Source organism: Salmo salar, chromosome ssa01 (genome assembly GCF_905237065.1).
Source record: "Salmo salar chromosome ssa01, Ssal_v3.1, whole genome shotgun sequence".
NCBI classification, from domain to species: domain Eukaryota; kingdom Metazoa; phylum Chordata; class Actinopteri; order Salmoniformes; family Salmonidae; genus Salmo; species Salmo salar.
The window spans coordinates 66,109,200-66,129,126 of NC_059442.1; the positions used below are offsets into that span (position 1 = coordinate 66,109,200).

Sequence of the window (19,927 nt, forward strand, 5' to 3'; positions counted from 1 at the left end):
TGTTGGTTATTTCAGGAAGTGTTGAGTGTGTGTTATTGATCTGTCTTACTAGGTGAGAGGGAGATGATAGTGGAGAAGAGCACTCAGTCCAGTTTGAGTCGGAGCATTCATTGTATCAAACTTTCAGTCTTCACATCGAACATCTTGTTTATGTGCATGGTTGTGAAAAGATTGCATACGCACATCCAATGTCTATGAGAAGGTTCTGTTAAAAAGAGACTCTGCACATGGCAATCTATACTCCCATGTGGTTTATTTTTGACAATGTCTCACCCTTCAGGTTTTCATGAGGTTCCCTGTGTGTCTTACAGTACTCTACTGTAACTGCTGTGTGTGCTTTAGGCAGGCTTCATAATTAACACCTCTCTCGCTCTCTCTCTCTCTCTCTCTCTCTCTTTCTCTGTGTATCTCTCTCTGTCTCTCTCTCTTTCTCTGTGTATATCTCTCTCTCTCTCTCTGTGTGTCTCTCTCTCTCTCTGTGTGTCTCTCCCTCTCTCTCTGTCTCTCTCTGTCTTCTCTCTCTCTCTCTCTCTCTCTCTCTCTCTGTAGGTATCCGGCCCCAGATCATGAATGGGCCCATGCACCCTCGCCCCCTAGTGGCCCTGTTGGATGGACGTGACTGTACAGTCGAGATGCCCATCCTCAAAGACCTGGCCACTGTCGCCTTCTGTGATGCCCAGTCCACACAGGAGATCCATGAGAAGGTACAACACACACTTACCCACGTACGCCCACGCACACTCTTTCAGGCACTGACACGAGCATGCGTACACATACACGCACATGCTATACACTGAGACTGCATAGGCATCCACAAAAGAATAAGCCTTAACAATGTGCATGCCCTCAATTCAAACTGTAGCTCTTTTCACCTCCCCCTCCTCTCCTCCTTTTCCCCTGTATTCCCCCCCCCCTCCACCTCTTCTCTTTCTGTAACATAAAACTGATATTGCAGTAGAGTATATTGGCTCTCCCAGTGATTTCATTATGATTTAATGTCATTGGGTGACAGTGTGCTCCTCCTCTCCTCCTCTGGTTGTTAAATAGAGAGGCTGGTTATGGTAAAGGAATGCCATAGTATACTGAGCTAGCTATATCTGCAATATACCAGTGCAAGATCAAATCTTCCCCTCTTTGTGTAAAGTACTAAATGTGCAAAAAGTTTGTTAAAGCTGCAATATGTAACTTTTTGGGCGATGCGACCAAATTCACATAGAAATGTGAGTTATAGATCTGTCATTATAATTGAAAGCAAGGCTAAGAAGTGGTAGATCTGTTCTATGTGTACTATTTCTATGCTTCCCATTCTTAATGTTTTGCGTCTTTTGCTTTCAGTTTTGCTCACCAGCTTCAAACAGCTGAAAATACAAATTTGGTTATAGAAAATATATTTCACAGCGGTTTAGATGGTACAATGATTCTCTGCACAATGATTGCTTGTTTTGTCACATTGCTAAAGGGTAGAGCTGCTGCTTTCAAGGAGCGGGACTCTAACCCGGAAGCTTATAAGAAACCCTGCTATGCCCTCCGACGAACCATCAAACATGCGAAGCGTCAATATAGGACTAAGATCGAATCGTACTACACCGGCTCCGACGCTTGTTGGATGTGGCAAACTATTACAGACTACAAAGGGAAGCACAGCCGAGAGCTGCCCAGTGACACGAGCCTACCAGACGAGCTAAACTACTTCTATGCTTGCTTCGAGGCAAGTAACACTGAAACATGCATGAGAGCATCAGCTGTTCCGGAAGACTGTGTGATCGCGCTCTCGGCAGGCGACGTGAGTAAGACCTAATACAGGTCAACATTCACAAAGCCTCAGGGCTAGACGGATTACCAGGACATTTGCTCCGAGCATATGCTGACCAACTGGCAAATGTCTTCACTGACATTTTCATCTCCCTGTCCGAGTCTGTAATACCAACATGTTTCAAGCAGACCACCATAGTCCCTGTGCCCAAGAACACTAAGGTAACCTGCCTAAATGACTACCGACCCGTAGCACTCACATCTGTAGCCATGAAGTGCTTTGAAAGGCTGGTCATGGCTCACATCAACACCATTATCCCAGAAACACTCCAATTTGCATACCGCACCAACAGATCCACAGATGATGCAATCTCTATTGCACTCCACACTGCCCTTTCACACCTGGACAAAAGGAACACCTATGTGAGAAGGTTATTCATTGACTACAGCTCAGCGTTCAACACCATAGTGCTCTCAAAGCTAATCACTAAGCCAAGGACCCTGGGACTAAACACCTCCCTCTGCAACTGGATCCTGGACTTCCTGACGAACCGCCCCCAGGTGGTAAGGGTAGGTACCAATACATCCGCCACGCTGATCCTCAACACAGGGGCCCCTCAGGGGTGCATGCTCAGTCCCCTCCTGTACACCCTGTTCACTCATGACTGCACGGCCAGGCACGACTCCAACGCCATCATTAAGTTTGCTGATGACACAACAGTGGTAGGCCTGATCATCAACAATGATGAGACAGCCTATAGGGAGGAGGTCAGAGACCTGACTGTGTGGTGCCAGGACAACAACCTCTCCCTCAACGTGATCAAGACAAAGGAGATGATTGTGGACTACAGGAAAAGGAGGACCAAGCACGCACCCATTCTCACTGATGGGGCTGTAGTGGAGCAGGTTGAGAGCTTCAAGTTCCTTGGTGTTCACATCACCAACAAACTAACATGGTCCAAGCACACCAAGACAGTCGTGAAGAGGGCACGGCAAAACCTATTCTCCCTCAGGAGACTGAAAAGATTTGGCATGGGTCCTCAGATCCTCAAAAGGTTCTACAGCTGCACCATCGAGAGCATCCTGACTGGTTGCATCACTGCCTGGGTTGGCAACTGCTCGGCCTCCGACCGCAAGACACTACAGAGGGTAGTGCGTATGGCCCAGTACATCACTGGGGCCAAGCTTCCTGCCATCCAGGAATACTATACCAGGCGGTGTCAAAGGGGGGCCCTGAAAATTGTCGAAAACTTCAGCCACCCTAGTCATAGACTGTTCTCTCTGTCCCACACGGCAAGCGATACCGGAGCGCCAAGTCTAGGTCCAAGAGGCTTCTTAACAGCTTCTACCCCCAAGCCATAAGACTCCTGAACAGGTCATCAAATGGCTACCAATACGATTTGCATTGCCCCCCACCCCCCCCCCCACCCTGCTGCTGCTCTCTGTTATTATCTATGCATAGTCACTTTAATAACCCTACCTACATCTATATATTACCTCAATCACCTCGACACCGGTGCCCCGCACATTGACACATTGACTCTGTACCGGTACCCTCTGTATATAGCCCACTATTGTTATTTACTGCTACTCTTTAATTATTTGTTATTCTTAACCCCCCCAAATAGGTAAGAGATTTCTTTAAACTGTGTTGTTGGTTAACGGCAAGTAAGTAAGGTCTACACCTGTTGTATTCGGCACATGTGACAAATCAAATTTTATTGGATTTGAACCTGATGACTATTACAATTTCTGCAACTAGGAAATGGTGGTGCGATTTCTGTATATTGCACCTTTAACAAAGCAAAGCAATTTCCATGTATTGTGTATGTTGACCTTACAGTTTATCAGCGTCAAAAACCCAAATAATCCGTGATAATCATGTTGTCTGTGATCTTGTAAACAAGGTTTGTTGACGTCTTTTGTCAGCAAAGGAGAATTTGAACCATTTAAAAATATGTTTATATTTGGGTGTAACAAACACAGAGCGAGAGCGAGTGAGATTGGAAAATAGAAAAGGTTAGATGGATGGAGGGAAGGAGAAAGTGAGAGGAAAAATAGGACCCGGGTTCTGTTGACCTCTTTTGACATGCTTCTCTCTGGACCCTGGCCTCTCCGTGCTACCCTGTTCACGCACACCAAGGCTTTCTGTCCAAACAGCTGTTGTTTGTGCATACGTTACACAGCGAGGCAGCCTGGCCTGGGTGTAGAGATATTGACAGAGCTTCCGCCTTTGTCTACGAGTCAGCAGAGACAGCAGAAGTGGCACTTCACACACACGAAAGGAGAAAGGGCCACTCGCACGCAAACAACCCACTAACATTGGCTCAAACACACAGGCTCAAATACAAACCAACACATACACACACATGCTGACATTTACACATACACACACAAACCTCACCTCTCATACACACAAATTCACCCACTTTCATCATACATACTGAAACACGCACTACTGCCTCTCTGCATGCATCGCCTGAGAAAGATGAGCTAAGTTAGTTCCCTGACAGGAGCCTGAATCTGTATAGTTCTCCCCAGTGAATTACATAGCATTAGAGCACTATTAGAAGGTTACGATGACTCCCTATCCATTTCAAAGCAGTGCTGGCGTGCTCTCATCGTGTTTTGGTGCTGACTTATCACTCTCTGCTGTGTTGTGTAGGCTAAAGGGTTCGCGTGCTAGCGCGTTCTCTCTCCCTCTGATGTCAGAACAATGTAAGCAGTTTAACCATCTGTTTGTGGACTGTGAGTGAATTGATACAAATGAGTCTTTAGCGTTATATCAGCTTTTATCTGTACAATAGAGTGGTGTACTGATACCATTCCACCCCCACACAAACTCTCCTCGCAACATTTTGATCTGGATAAAAAAAATCGGAAAAACATCTATTGGGTTGAGTCCATCCCTCTATGCCATATCAAATTGCTTTTTTACAACTTCTGTATATTTTAATACTGGTCCAGCATCGTTATAAAAAATAATCACTCGTTCAGTTTTTCCATTTAGTCTGACACATTGCTCAGTGATTACTTGCTTAATGACTCACACAGCATTGGCCATTACAACCCACAGGACGTATTGTCTCCAGCCAAACTTGCCTCTGGCTAGCAACACAGCCTAAGCAATTAGATGAATGCATGAGGAGAGATTTAACCTTGAATTAGCATCTAGTGCTGACTCCAGCTACCTCTAATAAAACCGTTATGGAAAGTCACAGCTATGCTAATCTGGCAGGCCAAGCTAATGCAGTTAGCCTGAGGAGAATTTAAAGCTATTATTTACCCAAAACGCCTGACAAGGTGCACTTGCTATGCTATCTGGGGATCTGGATAAACATCAATCCAGTTTATTACCCTGCCTGTCTCCACCCTCACCTTGTTTCCATATACACATTCTGATAATGCATGCCTTTTGACACGTACACATGAACACACACACCAAATGTTTAAAGATAATGATGAAATGCCTTTAATGATGATGATGATGAAGGTGCCCCTCCATCAGGTGCTGAACGAGGCAGTAGGGGCCATGATGTACCACACCATCACCTTGACCAGAGAAGACCTGGAGAAATTCAAGGCTCTACGCATCATCATCCGCATCGGCAGCGGCTACGACAACATCGACATCAAGGCAGCCGGAGAGATGGGTAAGAGGGAGAAACAGAGAGGATAGAGGAGAGAGGTATAAGATCAAACTTTATTGATCCCCTAAGGGGACATTTTATTGCATCGGCCAATATGACAGACATAACATAGAAACAACAACAACCCACTCCTCAGCACTGCAGCCAAGACTTTATGGAATGTAGCCAAACCAAACACTACTTGTATACTTCAGTACATAGCATATGTAGTTGAAGTATTATCTCCTAAATACACAGACAACAACTGTGAAAGCATTATTAAGAAATACTCCCCCACAGATGTCCTTTTTGCCCCAGGCATGTCACTTAATAATTAAAACTAAAATCCTCAATAACCATAGTAACCTGGTGTGAAACGTGTCTTTCATTTAAACATTTTTGCACTATAATTATGAAACGCTACAATTGAATCAATTTCAGTCGTTGCCTTTCCAAGGTGGGTACATGTTTCTACATGTTTCTACATGTTTCTTGGATACTTAGTTGTTCCTTCCATAACAAGCACATTGCTGTGCACAGAGCTTCTATACATTTTTTCTGTTCTTCTTCTCTCATCCTGTCTTCCCTTTCTCTTTGCCAGGCATCGCGGTGTGTAACATCCCATCGGCAGCGGTGGAGGAGACTGCGGACTCCACTCTGTGCCACATTCTCAACCTGTACCGGCGGAACACCTGGCTGTACCAGGCTCTCCGGGAGGGCACGCGGGTCCAGAGCGTGGAGCAGATCAGAGAGGTGGCGTCCGGAGCCGCCAGGATCCGAGGAGAAACGCTGGGCCTCATTGGCTTTGGTGAGTCACAGGAGATGTTGGTCTTTGGCAGTAACACACTCAGTTGTGATAGTGCTTTGTCCACATACACACACAGCCATAACATTGTGATCCTTTTCTGACACTGTATTCATGTGTATGTCTACAGGTCGTTCAGGGCAGGCAGTGGCAGTGCGGGCCAAGGTGTTTGGCTTCAACGTGATCTTCTACGACCCGTACCTGCAGGACGGTCTGGAGCGTTCGCTAGGTGTTCAGCGTGTCTACACCCTGCAGGACTTGCTCTACCAGAGTGACTGTGTCTCCCTGCACTGCAACCTGAACGAACACAACCACCACCTCATCAATGACTTCACCATCAAACAGGTACACACACTTGCAGGCAATTCAAACACACACCCATACACACACACACACACACACACAATGCTAAAATGGGCCATAATTTACCATGCACAGTACAGTACTGTGCACCCAGCCTCGTGGCCTAGTTGGTGATCAGCACTGCCACCTAGAGTCTGCTTTTCAAACTGCGTGCTGTTGTAGAAGTCTAACATCTATTTCCTCTTTGAAGTGTGAGGGGCGGTCTCATCAAGGCAGAACCTGGTTAACGTGCTAATTATATATTCATATAAACCATAGAAAAGTTTCTTAAAGAACATCACTACTTTGCTGCCAAAAGATCTGTGTTTGTACGTGCGTTCGTGTCTATGGCTTGTGCCTTTTACAGATCAGATACAACTAGGACCCTGAATTTCAGCTTTTGTCAAGATGAAGGGATTACTTTTATCCAGATATTCTCATTTAATCTCTGTCTCTCTCTTTTGGTACACAGAAGTTTCATTCCATTAGCTCTTTGCGATTTGAATCTAAGCTGTTGGTACGAGGAGCATACTGCAGGGCACCTTAGGGCTTTATGGTTGAAAGCACCACTGCAGGCACATACTGTACAAGTGGGCTCCAACATGTGTATTCTCCAGGAGAGTGAATATCACTTAATCTCATCGCAGATATCTACTATCTATTTGATGTTAGCAAAACGGGTTTACTTTTTTTTAAGATGCGCCAGGGTGCGTTTCTGGTGAACTCTGCGCGGGGAGGTCTGGTGGATGAGAAGGCCCTGGCGCAGGCCCTGAAAGAGGGCAGGATACGGGGGGCCGCCCTGGACGTCCATGAGTCAGAACCCTTCAGGTGAGTGTGTGTTTATCTGTGTGAAAACATAACTTCGTCATCTCCATTATCCAGTTCAGTTAGCCAATCCCTTTCTCTGGTGTGTGTAGTTTTACCCAGGGTCCTCTGAAGGATGCTCCTAACCTGATCTGTACTCCTCACACGGCCTGGTACAGTGAACAGGCCTCGCTGGAGATGAGAGAGGCAGCCGCCACAGAGATACGCAGAGCCGTCACTGGTACACACACACACACATTTATCACACTTCTAAACTAATTTGAAGCTGATTCTTTACTGGAATGTTTTGGGTTTTCCGATGCAGGCCGTATCCCCGACAGTTTACGAAACTGTGTCAACAAGGAGTTCTTTGTTACCACGGCTCCCTGGACAGTGGAACAGCAGCAAATGCACCCCGAACTCAACGGTGCCGCGTACAGGTATCAAACACAACCAAACTGACAATTATGTAGGGAAACCCCTATTTTTGGTCAGGTCCACCTCCTCTTGCGTATATTATCCACATAAGCAGGACTTAATCATTTTGATAAAAAGTGGATAAAAAAAAACTAATTGGTACAGCAGGAGTAATTTCCATGCTCAGATATATACTTTGTTGTTCCCTGTATTCAATATATGATAACTTCTTGTCTTTTCTATTTAACCTAGGTGGTATTTTAGTCTTGGTTTCCGTAGTGGCATATAGTGGAAATGAAGCGCTATGGGGAAACATTGATTAGCTACTACCATCCCCTGCTATTGTTTGTCAGGAAGTCACAGTATTGACCTCTCAGTCTCTCACCCTATACCTACTGTCTCAACTGGACTGAACTACTTCTCTTACACAGCCGAGTCAACCAAACCATGGTACAGGCCATAGGAACGGGGGGAATGCAAGACAAATTATATACCTAATAGAGAACCAGGTAAATACTACCAATGCTGACCCACGGTGATAGGCTCAGGCCCACCTGTGCTGATCAAAGCATAGCTGCTGTTAGTTTTCATGATACTGAAAAGTATAGTCTGTCTGCTTTATTTCCCAGCCAATATACCTGCTCTGCCCACCCTCTCATTGCACCCCTCATTTACTTCCCCAAAACCAACAAATGTGGCCAAACCTAGCCACTTGTACCATGCCAAATAATACAAAAATCTATTGCAAGGTAGCACATAATGGCAAGTATTTGATCGTAGGACAGTCAGTGTTGTATTCCATATTCCTGCACAGGAAGTATGAGGTCTACTTGGGTATATTTGTGACATTTGTACCATTTTCCCTCTAAACCCCCCTTTTTCTCATACAGTTCAGTGTCTGTCCCCTGAGATATTCTGTCAGGAATCTTTCCTTGACCTGCCATCCCTAGCCCTACACCATTCCCTTATGCCAACTATAACTATATTTTGTTGATATGAGTGGTTTAGTAAATCAAGATATATTTCTCTGATACGTTTATCAGTTTCCCAAGAACAACAGATGAGGTCTTGTGGTCGTTTTGAATCCTGAATTGACATGTAAGAGTTGAATCTGTTTTCAGATTTCATGTGATGTCTGTTTTGCACCACACTCTTTCTCCAATGTGACTTTACTTTCTTTGATTAGAAAATTCACCACTGAATTTGATCCTTTGTCTTATTTCTAATGTGAGGCAACAAATGTTTTTAAATGTAGCAACTTAAAATGGCAATTTAAAGGCTTATCAGGTTGTTGTAACCTATGAGGTATTGTTATGGTACCATGTGACCTCACCAATGTCTCCCTGGCACAGGTACCCCCCTGGTGTGGTTGGTGTGGCCTCTGGTGGTATCCATGGGCCAATGGAGGGGATGGTGCCTGGGGGGGTGACAATCGCCCACACCCTGCCCTCCGGTACCCACCCCTCCCAGGCCCCGTCCCCCAACCAACCCTACAAAAACGGGGAGCCCATGAGAGAGCACATGACCGAGCCATAACTCTGCATCCAGAGACGAAGGAGTTCATATATACACAACTGACCCACCCACTCTTTGACCAGCAGACTGATCGTTAGGGTTCACACAGAACACCGGAACCAAGTGGGGACAGTGAATATATTCACAACTGCTTCTCCAAAGTGGGGACCGTCAAAACTCATGTTCCAAGGATCCTCTTCTTTTCATTTTTTTTATTCCTGTTTTCTGGGACACGTTACCGCATGCCAGAGTTAAGGCCCGTCCACCTTGACTGACCCACCAATAAGAGAGCTTGGAAGGACAATGACATCATCTGTTACTGGCCTTCCTCTAACCCCACCCTGCCCCATTCCATCATTTCAGTTCACGTGTGTCTATTTTTATTTCCTCTGTGTTGAGACCACCCTTCAAATGAATATCTGTCTTTCTGTTCTTCAATGTGAAAAAAGAAATTATTAAGAAATGACATACAGTTGTCAGACAGTAGAAAAAGACAATTGGTGTTATCAATGCCATCAGCAGTCTCAATGGGGACCTCTAAACCCTGTCCTAGTCCATCTCTCACCCTGTAGGTTGCTGGTTCCTGAATGTACAGACAGGATTTGATGGACACATCAGGGTTGCCAGATCTCTTGAGCCTCATGACCAGTACGAGACAAAAACAATAAGCCCAAATTTAAGTGAATATGGGACCTGAAACCGTTTGAATTTGTCCATTGTGAACATCTCTCAACCCCTGAGAACACCCAATATATTATAGAGAAGATTTTGATCTGGTAAACTCCTTTTTAGACATCTGGTTTCTCTGAAGAGCTTCTTCAAATCTCCAGGTTCTGACGCACAAAGGGGATGAGAGACTTGCTGTAAAGGTCATTATCGCAATCTTAGACAATGTAAACTTTTAACTGTTGATTGTCTTTCATTCCAACTCCGGATTCAGTAATCACCTGGTGGTCTGTCACTAAAATATTGAAATAAGAAATGCATGCAAAAGCCGTTCTAACTGTTAAAAGCACCTCTGCTTTTACATGGACCTCCACATCATGGATTTGTACATTGTCGCAGGTGTTTGTATGCTAGAGGGCTCTCTTAAAATGTCCATTTTTTTTCTCACCAAAAGGACCTACACAGTAGCACCAGCCAGAAAGGAAAGGGTTTAGGTTACTGACTCAGGAAAAATAACTTTTGCAGATATAATCTTTTTCCCCAAATTGAAAGAAAAAAGTCTGGATCGTTCTGCGTGTTTCCACCTTTTCTTCATTGTGGTATTTTTATAAATCAAACCTCTGTTTTTTGGTGTTCAAGGTTTTTGCAGAGTCCTGTTAAATTTGTATTAACTAGTTAAATGTTCTTATAATCATAGTCTTATGTGAACCACCCCTTTTTTTCCCCCCTTGTTCTTATAATGAAAGCCAGTTGGAGCTCTTGGAGGCATCGTGCACTCTGTGAGCAACATCCCTAGTGCCCTGACTTTAGCAAGACAAGGCTACTAACAGATTGTTTGGTTTTTAGTGTGAGTATTTGTACAAGGTGATATATAAAATTCAGTGCAGTTCAAATAAAAAACCGCTGTTCTCTCAGGCTCTGTGAAAGTGTTTGACTTTGCTGCTTATTTATGCATACGGTTTATAGTACCAATGTAATGACCTTCAGTTGGCCCTTTCTGAATTTTGTTGTGTAATGGGTTTACTGGCCACACGGAGGTTACAGAAGTTCCCATAAGAATGTATACGAGAGCCATTATATAATTTAGGATAAATAGTCTACACTATGATAATTGTTATATACTCTCCTTTTTAGACATCCCTATCAATAACCAGGTGCACCACACGAGTCAATGCATACTGAAACGGTCAAACTACACTATCATTTTTACATTTTAGACTTCATAAAGGAAAACCTTCAATGTCCAATTTATTTTTCTGGCTGGCACTAGTGAGGTCAGGCTTTAACCTAAATCGGCAACTATTGCATTACTACTAGTCTTCCCTGTGGCTCAGTTGGTAGAGCATGGTGTGTGCAACGCCAGGGTTGTGGGTTCGATTCCCACGGGGGGCCAGTACAAAAAAATAGATGCATGAAATGTATGTATTCACTACTGTAAGTCGCTCCGGATAAGAGCATCTGTTAAATGACTAAAATGTAAATGTAAAGCAACATACAGGCAATGCTCAATGTGTGTAGAACTAGATTGTAATACACCAAAATAAGTTACAGTACAACTCAATGGCAAGGAAACCCAACAAAAAGGTATGACCGTGATATTTTAACTTTGGTTTATGTGCAGTCTCTCACAAATACCTTAATTCAAGATGGGTTCACATAGACAAGAAGCATACATTATAGAAAAAAAAACAGGTACCATGGGTTAAACTTGACGGGGAAGAATTGCAGGACAGAGAAAAAGAAACATGAGAATTGTTTTAATGTAGACGTTGAATGTGTCTTACTCACACTCCTCCAAAGCACCAAACATCCAAATGAGGTGCCGAAGTAAACTTTCACAGACGGTTATTTTCCTCACAGCAAAAAAAGTCTGCCACAAAACATCAAGACCGAAAGAAATGACAAAAATGAAAAACTCAGCTCAAAAGCTCCCAAACATATGTAGAATTAGTTTGGAGATCAAGAAAATAAGACTTCATTTTGGCCATTCTGGGGGAAAAGGGTTAACTAAACACCTATTTGTATGGTCTCCAAGACCTTAGTGACACTAGCTTTGAGGTGAGAAGGGAACTTCATTTATGTAGCTTTGAAAATGACCTTCATTCAAGCAGTTAGTCAAATGTGTCTTTCTATAAAATGTGTAGTGCTTAGTTTTAAAAGGGATACTAAGGGGATTTTGTCAATGAAACCCTTTATCTACTTCCCCAGATGAACCCGTGGATACCATTTGTCCCTGCGTGCAGTTTGAATCAAGTTGCTAACTAGCGTTAGCGCAATGACAAAGTCTATGATAACTGCTAGTAGATACCATTCACTGCGCTAACGCTAGTTAGGATTGGCTTGCGAAACTACCTCTAACTTCCTTCATACTGGATGCAGAGACAAATGGTATCTCCATGGGTTCATCTGACTCTGGGGAAGTAGATAAAGGGCTTTGTTGACAAAATCCTGAAGTATCCCTTTAAGAATTAAATTCATAGTACACAATTGTTGGCCTAGACCCTGCCCACCAAAAAACAAGACAAACCTATTTCAACTGGAAAAACAACTAAAAGGACAGTCATTTAGGAAGTGTGCTTTCATCGGTGCCCATCATAAACCGATACTGGTATATTTCCTTATAATTTTTTAAACAACCACATGCATTTATACTTTCGCTTAAAGATTTTACATTTGAGAAAATCAAAGATCAATAGCATTTGAAAACTACAATCCTTTATTTCTGTCATCCCCAAGTCTTTTTGCAGCAATTGAGTTTTTCTTCTGTCAGTCTCTTAAGTTTGTCCAGATAGTTGTGTCCTCTGCCGGGGTAGGGTGATTCCCTGCCCTTTCACAGTTTGTCCATGTAAGTAAAGGAGGGAAAAAAAAAAAAAAAGAGGGTGGACTCCTGCCTACTCCAGTTGTCACTCATCATCCTCCTCTTCCTCACCATCGGAGAGCGAGGCACAGGGGCGGATCTGTCGGTAGCCGTCCAGCCACTTCTCTACCATCTGTGTGACCAGGGGGTGGTTCCGCCTGCGGGAGCTCTTCTGCATGGCCACCAGCACTCCACCCTCTGTCACGCAGCAGTCCAACCACTCCCTCAACAGCTTCTCCTGCTGCTCTTCATTCCCCATCTGACACACAGACAAGAAAAGCATCAACCATGAGACTACATCTCATATTTTAGAGAATGCTCTCATACAGAGAAAAAAATAAAATAAAACACAATTAGTGCAGCCAATCTCCCTTACTTTTCACATTCCAGTCACTTCACGAGAATAGCGACATACTATAGTCACTTAGCAGATGGTATAATAGAACTGCATGAATAGCAAAATTAGCTTGAATCAGCATGAATAGTAGACTCAGACAAAATCCTTGAAAAGCAGCCCGTCAGGGGGTCCATATAAATATTCATGATACCACAGCGGGCGCTCCCTCCTACCTCCTGTGCTGAGAGGAAGTGGATGTGGAGCAACTTTCTCTCACTGTCCACCAGCGGTAGGAAGGTGATGGTGACGTCGTCATCTGTGTTGAGGTTGGCGCCTGCGCCCCGATTGTTGAAGCCGTCATTCTCCATGGCCACCAGTGCAGAGAAGTGGCCGCGCGTGTAGCCCAGAGCAATGGGACTCTTCCAACAGAAACTCTGCTCCCACAGCAGGGGCAAGTACACACCTGGAGAGAGATGGGGAAGGGGGAGTTGGGATGAAGAGTGAAGGAGGAAGAGGGTGAGAAATGGAGAGAGGGGGAATCAAGGCAGGAGGTAAGAGTCAAAGGGACGGACAGAAAGAAAGCGGAAGAGAAATATAGAGAGATGACAAACCAAAATGTCAAAACAGGCTGACATATTGCTTACCAACAGTTTCCCAAACACAATGGACACTTTCCCTGAGACTATTCCATCAGCCTCAAACCACTAGACAGCCTCTACAAGTGAACGAGACACTTCACCTTGTGACCTTAACTGAAACCACAAACCACTGTTTTTGAGCATCTAGAACAGTTACTGTCGCTCACTGTTCAACAGTCTGCCATTGGATGTTTACTGGGTTCACCTGGCGACCAATTTAAACAGAGCTTTCTCCTTCACTCCCTCCACGGACGCCCATAAGCCTCTCCTTTCCTTGGCAACACAAACAGTAGCCTATATCGTTCCTCCATTATGAATGACATTACCACAGGCAGCCCATCGTTACAGAGAGCTGTCTTTATGGCTGCACGGGCTCTGCAGGCTAATTAAAGCCAGACTGTTTTTACTAGGGCCCACGGAGGTGGACCCCGCCCTCAGCCCTTATTGGACACCCGCTTTAAACTACCACTCCCTCTTCCCATGATGGCTAACATATGCCGAGAGACATAGGCTACTAACAGTATGTACAGTGAACCATGCTCCTGCATTGCTTCATAGTTAGGGGGTGGGATTATTTTGGCAGAATTGTTCTTCGACTGGTTTTAGAGAGTCGCATGCTGTATCAGCATTGGAACAATCACAACGAACAATTGTAACCCCCCCCCCCTCCCTTTACTAAACAGATTGTAATCTACTTGGACTGATTCTTGATGCAGCTACAGTTCCTATAAGAATGAGAAGACCGAAACTAGAGATGTGACAAATGGAAAAATATTCTTAATGTTTAAGCTGCAATTTTTTTTTTATAGATTTCCTTTAAAACAATTGAATTTTTTTAATCCATGTGAAAGCAATGGTTTGGGTCTCATGGTGCGCCCCTTTCAGATGGTTAAACATTTGCACCTGTACTACCATTACCGTAGCTCAAATCCATCTCGCAAAGTGTGCATTCCCTTCATTTAACTTTCCAAAATATTGCCATACAGGACTTCGCCGCTGTCGCTTGCCTTTCTCTGCCATTTTTCCAGCTATTAACGACAATGACGTAGTGGTGGAGAGTCGACTCCAAAATAATTGATTCCTCGACTCCTTACACACAGACTCCCGATGTCGACTCCAATTTCTGAGAGTCAAGTTTCAATTCCGCTAGGAATCGACTCATAAGATTCAGAATTTTTGGAACAAAGGAGACTGTTCTCGGAAGTATGGCAACTAATCACACACTTGCATCTTAGCAAGCTAGCGATGGAAGGAGAGAGAAGGGAGGGCACAGTTTAGGCAGGTCAGCTACCAGGCAGTCAGAACCGTGCACTAGGCCTATATCGGCAATCAAAAGCTGTAGCACGCAATTTTTCTTGCCTTGCAATGTCTCGCACTTAACTCTCACAGTCACACATGGTATCTACGCATTTGCACAGGTTTGCTTCAACAGTGGGGAAGTTGAGCCTCGTGCTTCAATGCTCTTAGTTGTTTTTCAGTTAAGGATTTTTCTTAAAGTTAAGATTCCAAATTTCAGTCAATAGTGGATTTCCGGATAGCACTTTCAGAGGCATTTTGATTTACACAGCAGTGCGTCACAGTTGGAGGGAGTTGACACTTGATTTAGAAACTGTCAGTCTCGTGGCATGACCCTTAGCATTGCAGATAGAAATGTATTGTACAATGGCAAGAAAAGGTATGCGAACCCTTTGGAATTAACTGGATTTCTGTATAAATTGGTCATAAAATGTGATCTGATCTTCATCTAAGTCACAGCAATAGACAAACACAGTGTGCTTGAACTAATAACACACAAATTGTATTTTTATTGTCTATATTGAATACAGCATTTAAACATTCAGTGTAGCTTGGAAAAAGTATGTGAACCCCTAGGCTAATGACTTCTCCAAAAGCTAATTGTAGTCAGGAGTCAGCTAACCTGGAGTCCAATCAATGAGACGAGATTGGAGATGTTGGTTAGAGCTGCCCTGCCCTATAAAAAACAAACAAAATTTGAGTTTGCTATTCACAAGAAGCATTGCCTGATGTGAACCATGCCTTGAACAAAATAAATCTCAGAAAACTAAGATTAAAAATTGTTGACTTGCATAAAGCTGGAAAGGGTTACAAAAGTATCTCTAAAAGCCTTGATGTTCATCAGTCCATGGTAAGACAAATTGTCAATAAATGGAGAAAGTTCAGCACTGTTGCTACTCTCCCTAGGAGTGGCCATCCTGCAAAGATGACTGCAAGAGCACAGTGCAGAATGCTCAATGAGGTTAAGAAGAATCCTAGAGTGTCAGCTAAAGACATCACAAAATCTTTCGAACATGCTAACATCTCTGTTGACGAGTCTACGATGCGTAAAACACTAAAAAAGAATGGTGTTCATGGGAGGACACCACGGAAGAAGCCACTGCTGTCCAAAAAAGAAAACATTGCTGCACGTCTGAAGTTTGCAAAAGAGCACCTGGATGTTCCACAGCACTACTGGCTAAATATTCTGTGGACACATGAAACTAAAGTTGAGTTGTTTGAAAGGAACACGCAACACTATGTGGAGAAAAAAAAAGGCACAACACCAAAACCTCATCCCAACTGTAAAGTATGGTGGAGGGAGCATCATGGTTGTGGCTGTTTTGCTGCCTCAAGGTCTGGACAGCTTGCTATCGTCGACGGAAAAATGAATTCCCAAGTTTATCAAGACATTTTGCAGGAGAATGTAAGGCTCTGTCCGCCAATTGAAGCTCAACAGAAGTTGGGTGATGCAACAGGACAACGACCCAAAACACAGAAGTAAATCAACAACAGAATGGCTTCAACAGATGAAAATACGCCTTCTGGAGTGGCCCAGTCAGAGTCCTGACCTCAATCCGATTGAGATGCTATGGCATGACCTCGAGCGATTCACACCAGACATCCCAAGAATATTGCTGAACTGAAACAGTTTTGTGAAGAGGAATGGTCAAAATTCCTCCTGACAGTTGTGCAGGTCTGACCCGCAACTACAGAAAATGTTTAGTTGAGGTTATTGCTGCCAAAGGAGGGTAAACCAGTTATTAAATCCAAGGGTTCACATACTTTCCCCACCCTACACAGTGAATGTTTACATAGTGTGTTCAATTAAGACACGAAAGCGTATAATTGTCTGTGTGTTATTAGTTTAAGCAGACTGTGTTTGTCTATTGTTGACTTAGATGAAGATCAGATCAAATTTTATGACCAATTTATGCAGAAATCCAGTTAATTCCAAAGGGTTCACATACCTTTTCTTGCCATTGTACAATACATTTCTATCTGCAATGCTAAGGGTCATGCCACGAGACTGACAGTTTCTAAATCAAGTGTCAACTCCCTCCAACTGTGACGCACTGCTGTGTAAATCAAAACGCCTCTGAAAGTGCTATCCGGAAATCCACTATTGATTGAATACTGACCTTTGAGCAAAACTCTCAAATCTGCATATCAGCAAACCCAATCAAAAATTTGCATCATCCTGCTAGGGAAAATTCAAATCAGAAGGGCTTTGTCTGACCCAGCAGATAACTAGGCAAGTCAGTTAAGAACAAATTCTTATTTACAATGACGGCCTACACCGGCCAAACCCGGACGACACTGGGCCAATTGTGCGCCACCCTATGGGACTTCCAATCACGGACGGTTGTGATACAGCCTGGAATTGAACCAGGGTGTCTGTAGTGACACCTCAAGCACTGAGATGCAGTGCCTTAGACCGCTGCGCCACTCAGGAGCCCACTACGTCACAGGCAGAAAAAGAAAGCCTTTAAAATCAGCCCAATTTAAGACTAAGGCCAAAGAAAGCAGACATCATCTCACCTTGAAAACGGGTGTACCCAAGTGTTTCACCACGGAAACTTTTGTAATACTTCACTCCATAGACGATGATTGGTCTACGAAGAATGTGTGCAAGAACAAAAATATGAGTCTGCTCCAGGCTGGCTCCAGGCTGTAGAGAGAGATACAACACAAAGAAAGAGGCACATCAAACTACCTTTTTGGTGGACAGCTGCAAAATATACTGTTAGGATTTGAGCTATTACTTACTATCAGCTGTTAGGCTAAAATGATTGGATGTACATCGAGCAATACTGTAAGCCGGATTTCTAATCATGCCTTGATACTATAAATAAATGTGATCAAGACTAATTTGATTGTTAAAAACGAAAACCTTATGTCAATGCCTCTGTTGGTTCTACATCTTGTGATTGATATAGTAGAGGAACAGTTGAGATTACACAACTGTCAAATGAAAATGACATAGTGGAGGCTCTCACACTAGGGGCTTTCCTATATGGTCAGAGCAGTATGGCATTGCATAATTCATGGGCAGTAAATGCTTTTTATATTTTAGCATATTACAGTACAGATGTAGGATCTTCATTTCACCTATATTGTCACAGCCAAATAATCCTGCAGCAACAGGATTTGAACATTTAGTCAATCATTTTGCTTGATCAGTGGTTAGGCTATTAGCTGGCCAAAAGTAGGCTATATAAAAAGTGCGGTTTTGAGAATTTTTATAAATCACAAAGCTCATCTGCATTTTCTGCGGAGCAAAAAAAACAAGAGTGTGATCAAATTAAGATCCTACATCTGTACACTGATGATCCCAAGTCCTTCCACCTAAAAAGCTTAATGTGTGTATGCATAAGGAAATGAGTGAGTGAGTGAGTGAGTGAGTGAGTGAGTGAGTGAGTGAGTGAGTGAGTGAGTGAGTGAGTGAGTGAGTACCTGGCTGGCCAGTGAGAGGATGAAAGCCCAGTCTTCCTGCCACTGTTCTTCTCTGAGTGAGAAGTGCAAGCCAAAGCTTTGGGAATACCACGACTCCCACTCCTTCCAGCGCGTGTAGAACCTAGACAGACAGACAGACAGAACACACACACACGTCAGTGACCCTGTATCAACTCCCTGTGGAAAAGGTCAAGTGAGTGTTACTCAAATGCTTGAAACCCTTTTGCAATGAGAACGGGTTTTCCTTTTTTCACAATTAAATAATTGGTTTGCATAAACAAACACATAGCCTTCTCATCCTATCCCTAGACAAAGTTACACACCCCAGACCCAGGCCTCACCAGTGGGAGCAGTTGTGCAGGGTGTCGTGAAGGGTCTTGCGGAGGACAGAGTCCTTGTCATAGATGCCCCAGGTGGCCTGCAATACTGAGTCTAACAGGCAGTCCCCGGCCGTGCGGTTCCACAGGGCATACAGCCTGCTGTCCAACCGCGTGCCTAGCTCTATAGACCAGTTGATGATAGGAGATTCCTCCTCCAGCTCTGAGAGAGAAAGTGAGGCTTTGAAAGGGCAATGGGGTAATTTAAAAAATGAAGCACTCTTTGGTTTTACATGGTGTGCAGGCTTTTGTTCCAGCCCAGAACTAACATCAAGTCTTGTAAAGTATAGGGATGTACAGTGATTAATGATGTGCAGTTTGCAAACGATTCTTTCTTTTTGAACGACTCTTTTTTACTGACTTGAGAGTCATGATTCGTTTTCTGTTCATTTTGTTGTTCGTTTAAACTGCAGGCTGTGATTACTACATTAGAATTAAGACGCGCTTCTCTGGCTCAGTGGCTCCGGAGACGTGCTCCGACCAAGAACTCTAAAATAGATCACGCTGCAGGCAGCAATAACAGCATAGAAAACAAAAATACAAAATAAAAAAATACTCATAATTGATCGCATGGTGCAAAGAAGAAATGCAACTGATTGATTATTGAATGTTATGATGAACACAGCTTTGTAGAACCAAAACATACACCGTCTCTGCTCTAAAAACTTGAGAACGAATCATTTGGGGTGCTGCAGTTCGAACGATATTGTGCTTATCACCCTGACGGCAGTAAAGCAATGTATTCCACCAATGCATTGCTTGACAATCTTGTCCGGTTGCGGCAACAACTAGATGTCATTTCAAATGTATGTTATTTGTATACATAGCAATCAACAAATCTACACATTGTTTAAAGCACACTTTTAAAAGTCTTGGTCACAAATGAAAGCTCCATAAGCCCCTTATGGTGAACGACATGTGAACGAAAGGCTTGTAGAATCATGACTCCTTCGAGTTTACAGTTCATTGTTTACCGGTAGGGGGTCCTGTGTGCTTTGGGCATTACTGACTCAAATTAACGAAATGAGTCGAAAGAGTAATTATTTTTACTGAATGA

At 43.6% G+C, this 19,927-nt stretch overlaps 2 protein-coding genes across 8 annotated transcripts in view; one reads left to right on the forward strand and one right to left on the reverse strand.

Annotated features, from left to right (window-relative positions):
- Positions 1-10,845, forward strand: part of ctbp2a (C-terminal binding protein 2a) — a 137,135-nt gene extending 126,290 nt beyond the window's left edge. For 4 of the 7 annotated variants that reach the window (XM_014204394.2, XM_045721169.1, XM_014204365.2 and 1 more), the window contains 8 exons: positions 550-704; positions 5,261-5,405; positions 5,983-6,189; positions 6,317-6,531; positions 7,226-7,356; positions 7,446-7,573; positions 7,658-7,772; positions 9,102-10,845. In XM_014204394.2, the coding sequence (XP_014059869.1) occupies positions 550-704; positions 5,261-5,405; positions 5,983-6,189; positions 6,317-6,531; positions 7,226-7,356; positions 7,446-7,573; positions 7,658-7,772; positions 9,102-9,285 (1,280 nt within the window). In that variant the 3' untranslated portion in view covers positions 9,286-10,845. Of the gene's footprint in view, positions 1-549; positions 705-5,260; positions 5,406-5,982; positions 6,190-6,316; positions 6,532-7,225; positions 7,357-7,445; positions 7,574-7,657; positions 7,773-8,180; positions 8,259-8,792; positions 8,848-9,101 lie in introns of all 7 variants that reach the window. The other 3 variants (XR_001329193.2, XM_014204384.2, XM_014204375.2) reach the window with 3 other exon arrangements.
- Positions 10,846-11,526: 681 nt separating this feature from the next.
- The window catches only part of LOC106607457 (ubiquitin thioesterase Zranb1), a 34,306-nt gene continuing 25,905 nt past the window's right edge, over positions 11,527-19,927 (reverse strand). The window contains exons 6-10 of the mRNA XM_014204423.2: positions 18,835-19,033; positions 18,494-18,614; positions 17,579-17,708; positions 13,358-13,587; positions 11,527-13,046 (exon numbers count right to left, since the gene is read on the reverse strand). Coding sequence (XP_014059898.2) covers positions 12,834-13,046; positions 13,358-13,587; positions 17,579-17,708; positions 18,494-18,614; positions 18,835-19,033 — 893 coding nt within the window. The 3' untranslated portion in view covers positions 11,527-12,833. The remainder of the gene's footprint in view (positions 13,047-13,357; positions 13,588-17,578; positions 17,709-18,493; positions 18,615-18,834; positions 19,034-19,927) is intronic.